Source organism: Hibiscus syriacus, unplaced genomic scaffold (genome assembly GCF_006381635.1).
Source record: "Hibiscus syriacus cultivar Baekdansim isolate YM2019G1 unplaced genomic scaffold, ASM638163v2 tig00005856_pilon, whole genome shotgun sequence".
In the NCBI taxonomy this organism is placed as follows: Eukaryota; Viridiplantae; Streptophyta; class Magnoliopsida; order Malvales; family Malvaceae; genus Hibiscus; species Hibiscus syriacus.
The window spans coordinates 379,034-393,123 of NW_024062067.1; the positions used below are offsets into that span (position 1 = coordinate 379,034).

General features: G+C 31.2%; 1 protein-coding gene and 1 non-coding gene across 2 annotated transcripts; both read left to right on the forward strand.

Moving 5' to 3' along the window:
- Positions 1-7,513: 7,513 nt before the first annotated feature.
- Positions 7,514-13,133, forward strand: LOC120199976 (BTB/POZ domain-containing protein At2g13690-like). Its single transcript, XM_039200929.1, has 2 exons — positions 7,514-8,367; positions 12,143-13,133. Exons 1-2 carry the CDS (start codon positions 7,651-7,653, stop codon positions 13,076-13,078), a joined length of 1,653 nt encoding a protein of 550 aa, XP_039056860.1. The 5' UTR covers positions 7,514-7,650; the 3' UTR covers positions 13,079-13,133.
- On the forward strand, positions 10,503-10,575 carry TRNAK-CUU. The gene has a single exon. It is a non-coding gene; the product is annotated as a tRNA-Lys (tRNA).
- Positions 13,134-14,090: the final 957 nt, after the last annotated feature.

Here is a 14,090-nt window from a genome sequence, read left to right on the forward strand (position 1 = left end):
AGGGCCGGTCGTTTGGGTTCAAATACCCTCCACCAAACGACGTCGTTTTGGTGGAGGGGTATTTGTGTAAATTCATGTATGGTTAAAACATACGCATAGTCACCAGAAGTTTATAAACTTCCATTTTAGCCACTAAAACCAATTTATATGTCTTTTAATTTGGTATTTTAATTTTATTTTATTTATATTTTCGTCACTGATTAGATATGTTTACATATATATTTAGAATTATTATTAATGTCCATATTACATTATTACTTAGAATTATAGTTTTAAGTTTTAATATTTTATATTTTAATCCTGATTAATATATTTAGGATAAATATCACATTTAGTCCCTCATAATTTTATAAATTTTATTTTAGCCCTGAATAAATAATTAAGGTTAAATTAAACTATTAGGATATGGATTTCTTAATATTTCGAATTTGATCTTTTATTTTCAATACTTTATATTTTGATCATATAATTTTAATTGTTTTTATTACATTGCAATTTTATTGTTATTAGTAATTATTATTATTATTTTAATCATATTAATATTTATTATTTGATTAATTTTATAAAAAATTTCATAATAGTATTTATTTATTTTTTTAATATCAAAGAATGGGGCAGTCTTAAAACAACTAGATGTCTGTTTTCTGATATTTTTAAATAAATAAATATTTTACTTTTATAAAATTCTATATATTAATTATTATGAGATAAATGTTTTAATATTTATTTATTTTTAATATCAAAGGAAAGAGCTGTCTTAAAGCACCTATAAGTCCTTTTCTGATATTTTTAAATAAATAAATATCTTATTTATATAAATTAATAAATTTACTTAAAATTATAGTAATAAATTTAAATTAAATAGGATTATAAATTAAATATATCTTTGAATTTTTAAATTTCTAATAATAAGAGACAATTTATAATTAAAAAGTACCAATTTTAGGCGTTGTAGGGGTGCTAATCATTCCCTAAACGTAACCGACCACGAATCCCTTTTTATTATTAAAAAGAAAGAATTTTTGGTTAAAACGCAGATCAGTTTATCTTTTAATCGATGTTTTCTTAAAAACTCTTTTAAATGATGATTTTTAGGTATTCGACCTACCTAACCCAAAAGGCCGATGGCGACTCACAAATTATTTTAAAAAACCATTTATTCCCATCACTTTTCCCGCCAAATAAATATTTCGTACCCGGACGAAAACCGGTTACGACACATATATATATATGTATGTATTTTTTTTATTAAACTAAGGTGATTACAAAGTAGTATCTGTTTTAAATACTCTTAATCATTTGATAATAAAAGCTCAATCATTCATGCTACAGTCGTTGATTCTCAAACTCGGAACCTCTGGGAATAACAATCATTTATTTAACCACCAAAGTAATTTGATTCGTGCATATGTATGTAAATTTTTAAACATATACAATCATACAAAGATAAACATAATTAAGACATACAAGAATTATAACTAGAATTATGTATAATAAGAAACAACACGATAAAAATATGAATCTATACATATGATTAGAAGTAAAAGTTGTAATACAATTCAACTAAAATGGACTCTGGCTTGAATTAGGCATATTCGAACAAAAAAAAAGAAGAAGAAAGAAAGAATAGTTTTCCTTTTCTTAAGGAAAAACAAATGGTGAGAAGACTTTATACTTGATTAGGTTGAGGGCATAGGACATGTCTGTCTCTTAAAGATTAAAGTCGTGAAACTCAAAAATCATCCATATAAGCTAACAAGGACTAACACTCAAATCCCAATCATACCAAAAACATCTAAATAATTGAAGAAAAAAAAAGATTTTCTAAATCTAATATGAAAGACTTGTCAATTATTTAGTGGCCTCATACTAAGATATTTGTGTTTATAAAGTTAAATTGACCGGCACCATTTGATGGGACACGAAAAAATAATAATATAAATAAATCGAGGGAAGGATATTCATTTGTTTATATTCATTCATTTAGTTTATATTTATTAAAATTTAAAAATATGTTTATTTTTTTTTGTAATTATTATGATTATAAGTTAATATTTATTTAGAATATTTCTTAGTCATTTACAAGGCGCACACACATTACATACGTAGATGTTTGAATTCGAGATTTTTTAAATAAAATAATATTATCTTTTACCAGTGAGACGTTTGATGGGCTTTATTTATTTATAATTATATGTGTTCAAATTTGTTCAAAATGTTTATTTGCGAGTAAACTAATATCTAGTTTGGAAATGCTTCTCCAAACGAGCTTTTTCAATGCAAAAACAACGTTCTTCCAATTTTTTTAGTTTGAGTCAATACTCACTTTTAAAACATAAGCTTTTGACTGAAAGCGAATTATTTGAAATGCTTTTGCATTTTAAACGAAATTTTAGACCAAACGCACAAACCATTTGCAAACGACCTTAATCAATTTCGAGTAATTAAAAATGCAAGCACAACTGAAATCAATACACATTTATAGTATAGCCCTACAAAAGTAAAGTCAAAGCCGGCTGCGCTTTCATCAATTAATTTAATTTTAAGTTAATTTTAAATTATTAAAATCTAAAATTTTACTTTTCAAATCTAAATCAGAGCGGCCAAAAAATCGATCGACCTAATTTCATTGCCATCCCCTACATACATGATTAAAGAGAATATTATTTTTTTAGAGGTCATGAATTCAAATAAATACGTTTGTGAGTATGTATATATTATCAATAATTAAGAAATATTATGAATATATATTTCTTTATAATTATTCCATATTATTAAAAAATATCTGATATTAAAGATCTAAACAACGAATTTAAAATTTAATAGGAAAAAGGAAAACATAATATTTTGGGATAAAAGGTTACAATGGCCCGATAGCCTTGTAGCTTTGATAGACCACTCTTAACAAGGGTTAAATTATTTAACAAACGGGGTCAACTATTTATGAATATACGAGCTCTAAGTATTATTTTATCGAAGTTGTACATGATATTTAGTTTGATTAGTTGATACTAGTAGCCGGCCTTTTCCCTTGTTAGGTTGTATAGTGGTGTTTATCCTAAAACTAATGAAATTGGACGAGTTACTAACAACTAGTTGATTTAGTGAGACGAGACACTATATCTTTTAAGTAAAATTAGGGATTTGAATCCTAGTGATTGTGAATGGAATAAATTGGATTCGGAGGGTCGCCATTGTCTCTGAAATACCCGACTCGAGTTAACCGATCAATAGATCGAATACCGATAATTATACCAAAAAAATCGGACGAAGGCAGGGCAGGGCAGTGCAAGTGGCCAAAAGAACTATGCTTTGGTCACTTGTTTTAAAGCTTTTAAGAAAACAAATAGTTGATGTTTTACTTTTAATAATTCTCACATCATCAAAGAAAGCCACGAAACTAGAGTTGGTGGTTGTGTCATAAGTTATTTTCAAATGCTTTAATTCTCTGAATATTCTTCCGGAGAGAGTGTTAAATTGAGAATGAAGGTGGCAAGAGAGAGGACTTGGTGCAAAAAAATCCTTATTCCATGCTTCTATGAATGATTGACGATACCTTTCTCTCACCACTACATTGCCTCAAAGCAAAGTAAAGCCAAAGGCAATGGAATACCCCATCATACATTTCCAGCTCCGCCAAGCATCCCTAAAACCACACCAAAAAAGTTGAATATTTAATATTCAATATGTTTTTTTATTTCGTGCATGATAAATTTTGCTGGGAAAAGGACAGAACTGCAGCGTAAAACACATTTTCCTCTTTATGACAATAAAAACGACACTAAACAAAATAAAGAAATGACTAAGAGCACACAAGATTTTGACGTTGCGAAGAATTTAAACGAGGAAAAACCACATTATTGAGAGAGGAATTATGAATGTATTATAACGAGATTAAAATACTTTTTATTTTCCATAAATTCAGTCTTTATTGATTGAGGGGGCCTGATAATTTTTATTTATTTATTTTCTAAAAATATATATTTTTAATATTAATTAATACTTAGAAAAATAATTGGCAGACGCCAAAGCTCCCCTTGAAATTCCGCCCTTGATTATATCAGTCTAATGTAACTTGTCTTTCTCTATGAAATATGATTACTAAGATATCTCATCAAATATGGATGATTTGCAAATTTTCTCAACAGACTGTTACAATAGATACCACGATAGTGTTAACTCTCACTAGGATAAATGCTCTAGATCAATTCTCTTACAATTGTGTGTTCTCTCCTCTCTTTCTTAGAGTCATCTCTAGTGTTGTAGGATCTTTCCAATTTCACATATTTATAGTAGAACAATGAGATAACCAAATAATCATCATATATGATTTCTAGATAAATCCATCATACATGAATGTATCAAAGAAATACAAATTCAATTAATATCACACATGAATGTAGGTTAATATATCCTCCAAACGCGTGATACATTTACCAAATTTTTAATTAAGGAGGGATGCACCTAACAAATCTTCCTTTTCCTTAATTGTGAAGAATGAGAAAATTGATGCCTTGACAACATTTTTCGAACCTTTTGATTAAAATAATTTCCGTCATTATATCAAATCAATTTTGATCAGGGTGAACTTTATTTATATCAAATATATTACACAATTCTCTAGCAAGTGACCTAATTTCGGCAGAAAATTTTTATTCATGATAATTCTTTGCAAGCTTCAATTGTAACAAGATATTCTACTTCAGTTGTTGATAATATCATCCATGAAAATTTTCATACATGTGTTTGTTTAAGATATAAAAGCTCTTTTTGAGTCGATATACCAAGTCTTCCTTTCTAGTACTACGTTAGTATCGTCAAACTTGGCATCTCATTTTGAATATAGTCCACAAGAAACTCACATTGCTTCTCTTCATTTGTCTGTGACGGGAGAAGGAACTTAAGCAGGAGCTTTTCAGCCAACAATGGCGGTCCAAGATTCGTCATCAGCAAGGCTCTGAAGGAAGGTTTATCGTGAGGGGTTTACAACTATTATATCTTAACACCCCAAGAATGGGGGTCCAAGAGTCTATCTTCTTCATAAAATTATAATTTATAATTATATTTTAAATTTATTATATTCTTACACAAATAACTTAATTTTTATATATCTTTAATAAAATTTGTACAAATTAATATATATATATATATATATATATTATTTTTAATTTTTTTATTTCTTTGAAAATATTGAAATATACTTATATCAATATAATTATGTGGTTATTGTTAGGTACTAAGATATTGAGAGATGTACATACTTACACCGGTATAAGTATGTGTTAAGTGCTATATTTTTTATTTTATCCACTTATACTTATGTAAGTATGTGTTTTTATTTTATTAAAAACACGACTTACATAATACAAACGATTTTACTATGTGACAACTTAATATAAGGCCAACAAACGACGACTTTGGAGCACAACAAAAAAAATTTGATAAAAATCATAACATTTTAGGTTGGACATAACCTAAAATGTTACAATCTTCCTAACATTTTCAGTTGAACCTAAAGTGTTATGAAGAAGGTAATATTTTCGGTTATCAACAAAAAAAATATTATAAAGAGAGTAATATTTTCGGTTGAACCGAATTAGAAAAAAAAACTTTCTAGATTACGCCTAACCCAAAATATTATGATTTTTGTCACATTATCGAGTGTACTCCAATATTGTAGTTTTTAATCTTATATTGAGTTTGTGTTGCTTAAACTTCCTCACATAACACATATTTGTTAAAAAATGTGACTTTTTAAAATAAATTTTAAATGCTATTTACACAAATAATTTTAAAATGAGTATTATTTACCAACAAAGTCTGAAATTTTAAAAAGTTGAAATAAATTCAAATTGCTAATTGGATTATTGTAGTAGTAGCCAAATAATTTGTATAAAATAAACAAAGTTTATAGGAATTTCTGCAGTGCGGCGCTTAAAAGACGGCGTGACCGGTTAAAATTTAGAACGATTATATTATATTATTTAATCAGAAACATTATCAAGCATAATAACATATTAGGTACCGTTTATATAATGTAATAGATAGCGCTTATATAATAAAATAGGTTAATTACTGGAAACATTATCAAGCATAACAACATATTAGGTACCGCTTATATAATGTAATAGGTAGCGCTTATATAATAAAATAAGTTAATTACTAGAAACATTATCAAGCACAATAATATATTATGTAGCGCTTATATAACGTAATAGGTAGCACTTATATAATAAAATATGTTAATTATTTAATTTGTTATTACAATATTTTATATAAACGCCTAAAATATTACCAACGATAACATAACCGGTTATTTACTAGAAACATTATTAAGTATAATAATGTAAACGGTAAAACAAATAGACGCTACCTATTACATTAAATTATCTACCAGATATGTTGAAAGTATCGATTCCATTTAAATAAGTATTGACACTTTTGGAATTTAAAAGAAAAACAGTAATAACGCCTATAAAGTATCGATATTTTATAAAAATGTATCGATACTTTACAATATAACAGGTAAAAATATGACAAAACCAGTTTCATTATGACAAAACCGGTAAAATTTACCGGATATGTTGAAAGTATCGATCATTTTTATAAAAATGTATCGATACTTTACAATATAACAGGTAAAAATATGACAAAACCAATTTCATTATGACAAAACCAGTAAAATTTACCTGATATGTTGAAAGTATCGATCCTTTTTATAAAAAAGGATCGATACTTTACAATATAACAGGTAAAAATATGACAAACTCAATTTCATTATGACAAAACTAGTAAAATTTACCTAATATGTTGAAAGTATTAATCATTTTTATAAAAATCGATAAGTATACAAATTTTTATGAAAAACCGTATTTACCTGTCGAAAGTTACATACTTTTTAAAAATTTACTTAAAGTATGTAATTTATGTTTTAAAAATTTTTTAGTACTTTCATGTTTTCCACCCACAATATTAATTTAGTAATTTTATTTACATAAAAAAATATTTGATTGTTTTGATATTTTATAAAATATTATTTAGAATTTAAATTTAACAATTTTAACCAAAGATAATAATAAAATATATAATATCTATATTTATTATTTTTAATTTAATAATAATATATATCGTAACATAAAAACAAATCATTAGACGCGTATAATTATTAAATTAATATCTTAAAACTCACTTAAAAAATAACCTTAAATTAATGTTTTCTACAGTGAAATAAGTATGGACACTTATATATATGTATCGATACTTATCAATAACTAAAATTTATCGATTACCAAATTTTTTAATAATTTTTTAAATTTTCTATCTAAAATATTATTAATCTGTCAACATAATAAATAATGCTAAACTAAATTTATTAAATATATTTTAATATATTCGATAATACTGTATATTAGTCTCATTTTCCTAAGACAATCCCAAGTTTATAACCGAAATGGCTAAAAGAATAAAGAAAAGAGAACATCATTCCCAAGAAAATATACGAATCAAAGTTTTATATAAAACCAAAACCAGTTGCTGCTTTGTCTACCATCAAACAGGGAAAAATGTTTTCGCTCTGCCGCTTTCTTCAATCTCAACTCGCCTACTGACTCGCTTTTCTTTGACTCAGTTAGTAACTTGAGTCTCTTAATCATGGATGGTCAAGCTCGTCGGAGACACGGCTCCCGCCACCGATCCTGGTGTTGTACGTTCAATGCACCTCCGCCGAGTCCTGAAAACCCACATTTGTCTCAGCGTTATCATAACAGTCATAGCAACTGCAAAACCAAACTCGGTCCACAAAAGGCTGACTCGCTCTCCAAAGTCACAACTTCCATCTCTGTTCCCAACTCACCCCAGAGTTCCAAATCCGAGTTGAGTATCGTGGGTCGGATGGACCCGCGTCGTATCCTTTCACCCGGAAGGGTTTCACCAATAGATCACACCGATTCCTTAGAAGAAGATCGCCACTCTTTACACGCAGCCCCATCTGCCACCGCGGTTGATTCCATGCCCAGATCGCGATCGCAGAGCTTTCGGGCCAAAATAGAGAGTCCGGATACAAATTCGAGTTTGGATCCTAGCGGGGTGGAAGAAGGGGGAGGAGGAGCGTACGATGTCAGGCTGAATTTGAAAAGGAAAAATGGCGGGGTTATGGTGCTGGAGCTGAATTCGGCGGTTTTAGCTTCGAATTCTGAAGTTTTTGCGGGTCTGATTGCAGGTTCTTCGGGGAGGAAAATGTGTAGAATAGAAGTTCCCGAGGTGGAAAATTTAGGGGTTTTTAAAGAAACCATCGAGCTTATGTTCGAAGAAGATACAGCCAAGAGGCTTGTCAAAATTGGGGTTAGTAGAGCCATTGACATTCTCGAGGTAAGGCTTATTTTTATTTGATTGTTATCCTTTTGTATTGGAATGTCTAGTTTGTGTTGATGTTGTCTTGAGAAAAATGTGTTAAAAAAGAAGATAAATTGTTTTAATAAACTAAGAAATTTAGGGAGAATTCCTTAAATAGACCACACACACACATACAAGTAAATATTCCCTTCAAAATCCATTAGTTGTTAAATCTAAAGTTTTTCTTTTCATTTGAACTTTAAAAATTGATCTAGTTAAGGGGATGGATTTATTTGAAAATGCAGTTCTTTCATCATGCAGACAATTATTGTATGTGATATTTTCTGCCGGAAGCTAATAATTAGGAAGTTCTTAGTTTTATTAGAAGCATATGTTGAGCATTGTTCCATACTCTTATTTAACAAAGCAAGGGGTTTTAAACAAAAAGCAAGTAAAAAGTTGTTGTCTGTTGTTCTCTGATCTTTCTCAAAAATTTTATGACTGTGAAAGTCATTTAGGAGAACTTGGTTAGAATTGTCAAGTTTATTCTTTTCCTGTTTTTTTTTTTGTCAGAAACTGGACTCTAATGCTCAATATGCTATACTTTTTTTTTTCTTTTAACTGACAATAGCATTACACACGGCAGAAAATAGGACAAGTTTTTGAATATGGTAAAACTTTGATATCATTGCTAGTAATTTTCCTATTTATTAAATGTAATCTAGTGAAAAATATGGAGTCTTCTTGTGGAGGTTTTAGCAATGAGTCCAGTAAAGGTTTGTTAATGTCTTTAGGGTTCAAAAAGAATAGAAACTTTTTTCTCTTACCTCTTAGTTATGTAATTCTTTTTAAGCGAATTAAGAGTTCTGTTTTATCAGTTGTGTTATTTACAACTCCTTACGTTATTATCCGGTAACTTCCTCACTGAATTTTTTACTATATTCTTTGTCTTTTATCCTTTTCTAGAAAATTCTTAAAAAGTGAATATCATTCTAGAAAATTCAGTTTCTTTACACAATCCTTAAACTTTGCTTCTTAGCTCTTGAAGCCATTTGTCTGATTGTCTCTATAATTGTCATTGCCTCCAATTCAAGCTTTATTTCATGTAAAAAACTATATCCCTTTTGTTGCATAACTATTAGAGCAAAACCTTTCTTTTTTAACCTTAGCCCCTCTAGAATGATCATTTAGGCAATTTAAGCCAACCTATTATTCCATTTTTTGTCGTATGTAACAGCGAATAGATAAATTCATACTCAATAGCTCAAATGTTTTGACCCTTGAGTTTTCCTTTTGTATCTTTTACCTAGAAAATTCCCACAGTTTTTTTTGGGGGGAGGGGGTAGTTTATGTGTTGTCTGACTTCTGGAATTCTGGGTCCCCTGTTACATTTGTGTTGCATTTTACTCTTTTCTAAACTGCATGTTCCTAATAATTTTATTTCTACGTTACATTTATTTTTGAAGAAAAAATTAATATTTTTAATGTGACTTGTTTGATGACTACTCTTTCATGAGAAAGTCAAAAGATTTTGTTCACTATTTGTGAATTCAATGCATGATAGTAGGAGATTTTGCAGCTTAATAAATTTATCATCTAAAGATACTGTTTTTGAAGTGCATGCTAAGGCATAGCTCCTGATAACAGAAGCACCTCAGCCCATATTGCGCAAGGTGCATTTGATCGGATCACGCTTGATGCATCTAGGCCCCTTTTTTATAGGCAAGACAGTAGGTGTGAAATATCTATCTAATTAAAGTTCTCTTTCTTTTTATTCTATTATTCTATTTTTTAATTTTACCTTTAATAGTAAAACTGTAAAAGAGGGGGGCAATATCTAACCATCTTCTCAACGTTTGAGAATTCAAAAACAAATTTAGGACCATAAGGATAAAACTCATCCAGTCTTCAGCACTGTTTTTAAGGTGTGCACCTACACCTTATTAGTGTCGGACAAGGCTTCATACCTTTTTAGGCAAGACAAATTTGATTGAGCACATGCTTGGTGCCCTAGACACACTTTTCTTTAAGGCAATGGCGAAAAACACCTGCTTGATTGAAGTTCTCTTTAATTTTGTTAACAGAATTTCAATAACTTTACCTTTACCAATAAAAAGGGGATGATATTAAATTATCTACTTCTCAGTATTTGAGTATAGACATGAGAAATTGCCCGTCTAGCTCAGTTGGTAGAGCACAAGGCTCTTAACCTTGTGGTCGTGGGATCGAGTCCCACTGAGGGCAATTCATAACGGAGGTCTTCCACGGAAGCTGCTCTCAACCTGGCGTTGGGGGCAGCCTACTACCCTACCTCCCCCTTACCTCATTACATATGGGAATAGGGTCAGCTAAAATTTGAGTATAGACATGAGACCATAAAAAAATCATGCATATTGGTCAGAGAAGAAAAGAAAATTTAGCATGTTTTTCAGTATATTCTTGACCAATCTTTAGGGTTATTAACATAATTATATATATTATGCTTAGTTTTATAGACACTTACGCAAATACTCGCATGTACACATTGAACCTTGCTTCACTTAAGCAAGTTTTATTCTTTTTTGTGCCACCTCATGCGATTTTATTGGGTTCTTGCACTTAGAATGCACTTTGCACCCTTAGCAACATTGGTCTTTAGAATTATTAGCTGAATTATATATCATAAGCTTATTTTATATATTATATGCACAGACAGTATCACATCGTGCGTGCCTTATCAATCAATCAAGTGCTTTTTTGTGCTTATAGCAATATAAGGTTTTTAGTGCCTCGATTTTACTTATGCCCTTTATAATACTAAATAGATTAATTCTGTTATGATTTGGTGGTTTTCTATGTAATCTTTCCAGTTCCCTCATCAGTAAGCAATGGCCTTCGCCTGCATTTAACTTGGTTTTGAAATGGTTGCTGGTCTATTGTTCTTATCAACAAAAATCATCAAGCAATCCCTTTTCTCCTTTAGTTTTCTTAATTTGGTGGTAAATAATTGGGCTGTCAGTAGCTATAACATATAGGTCCTAAGTTTAAATAAATCAGCAAGGTGATGTCACCTACTTGTTGTTAACAAAGGAATCAGTTTCCCATGTAGATCTATGAGAAATATGTTGCAAGAGACCTTTCTATTATGCCAGAGCCTGTAATAGGATAAGTTTTCTTCTCCACCGTGGCAGAAAGGGCTTTCCTCTTGTTCATCTTTTTGTCTGTCTCACACTCTCTACGAACCATCTAAACTGTTCTGTTCTCAGATGTAATGCAAACTAGTGTTCTTTACAGTTTTCCTGGTTTGTTGAGAGCTATTCTTGGTTAGTCAGCGTGGAACCAGAGTTGGGCATGCTACTAGATTTGATATAGTATCCTATAAGATTCCATATTGATCTAGAAGGTTCTTTTCGATTACTAGATTGCTCATTCATGTGTGTATGTGTGTATTCTTTTCGGCAAATTATAAATGCTCTGTGCAGTCAACTTTACTGCCATGATGCCCTTGGCCATGCTGTGTCACCGTTGAAAAAAAATAAATATATTTGCTTTATTTCAGTGAACTGAACATATATATATGGTGATGATTTGCATATGGAAACTTGAAATATGTTGGCATTAATGTTCTTTTTCCTCCAGTATACAATATTGCGGAAGAACAAAAGTTGCCTCTAAATATTGTAAGAGAAATAGATGGTCAGGTATAAATGTATAAGATAATTTCAAGCTCTTTGCTTGATCACTGCATTGTGAATTTTCAGCCTCCTTTTTAGGTTTACCATTTTCCCCTAAAATTCCTCAAAATACTGACATCATTTGAAACTGTTGTCAGGTAGCAGCTGGCATTATGTTTCGCAGAGGTGTTTTGTCTTGTTTAAAGTACCTAGAAGCTGTTCCGTGGACTGAGGAAGAAGAAGAGAAATTAAGGAGCCTGTTTACAAGGTTCAAGTTTGATGATGCAACAAGTAGAGATATCTTGGCTAGATTATACTCTCAGCAATCAACAGATACCCACCAAAATTTAGCCAGACATCTTGTTTCATCCATCACCACCTGTTCTGATGCCAATGCAAGAAACGAGCTGAAGTCACTGGTGAAGGGTCTCCTTTGCAAAAGCTCAGTCTATGAGGAGCAACCTGACATCAACAAGGAGGATTTCTATGATGTTTGCCAATCCTGTTTGAGTGTGCTAGTCAACCTGTTTGAGGAGGCTTCTGATGCTATACCCTATGAAAAGATGGGCAAAAAGGAGATGGGTAAGCCTCTAATTGCACGCATCTCCAGACAGGTGGATAATATCAATTGGCTGCTGGAAATCTTGCTTGATCGGCAAATGGCGGAGGAGTTTGTGGATCTGTGGGGCCATCAAGGAAACTTGCTAAAATTGCATGAGCAAGCATCTCCCATGGTAAGGTATGAGCTAAGTCGTGTCTCAGCGGTTTTGTTCATTGCAATGGGTACAAGAAAGCTGCACTGCTGCTGGGAGGCGAGGTCAGGGCTTCTCCAATCATGGTTTGTGCCAATGCTATTGGATTTTGGTTGGCTACAAAGATGCAGAAAAGGGCTTGACATGAAGGCACTGGAGGAAGCTATGGGTCAAACCCTCCTTACACTTCCTTTGAAGCAACAGTATGTTCTGTTTATGGAGTGGTTCAGATGTTTCTCCAGGAATGGCACTGAGTGCCCTAATCTGAGCAAGGCCTTCCAGATATGGTGGCGCCGATCTTTTCTTAGGGGTTCCGAAACACACGCTGTTGAATCTAGGTAACAGTAATATTCTTTTAATCTTTTGTTTCCCATTTGTGTGTGATATTAGCATATTAGTGTAGCATAATAATGTAGAATCTATGTGGAAATGCTGTAAGAGGAAACTTGTATCCTATATTATGCCTACCAATCTTTATGCTCACAGTATCGCGGCCGTTATATCGCGGTCGCAGCGGTGTCCGAAACCGCTATCGTGGAAAATAACAGTGTGAAGCGGGATCACACCAATAGCAGTGGATCACGACATCAATTTAACGAATCGCTGCCAATTGCGGCAATAGCGGACTGTTATTCCGCTGTTATTCCGTTAATTTTAAAAAACAGATTCTTTTATTAAAAAAATCAGCTTATTCGAAAAAAATTCACGATCGCGATATCCGTAATAGCATCCGTTATATCCGTAATTGTGATAAACGCTATGTGACCGTAAATGTTATTTAAAACACTGATGCCAGAGTAGAATTCAGTAGTATGCTGCTTAAAGACTAATCCAAACACTGCGGAATAGCAATCTTGTGTGTTGGATTTTAATAGTTTGATCAAACAAGATCCAAGGAGTAAAGTTGGGGTTGATGTTTTACAGTTTGCAATTGTTCACCAATCTTTCGAAATTTTTAGCCGGCATGGATTACGATTGCAAAGTCACTCGAATTGAAAGAAGCTGGACCCAAAAACCCACACACACACATATATGACAAGGTCTCAAAATTAAAACTATAATAATAATGTTCTTTTATCCAAGTGTGATTGAACGTTCATTATCAAATGATTAAGAGTATTTAGAACATATGTTATTTTATAATCACTTTAGCTTAATGAATGGTTACAATCATAAACATAAACTAACCACATAATTATTTTCTTCTAACCTTCAATACAAAAACTAGCAACTTAAGTTCATACAATAATCATATAAAAAAAGTTAAAAGTTCGGCAAAAAAACTCAAACAAAAGATAGGTACCAATAAATTTGATTGCACCGGTAAATGAATAATAAAATGAGATAAAGTTAC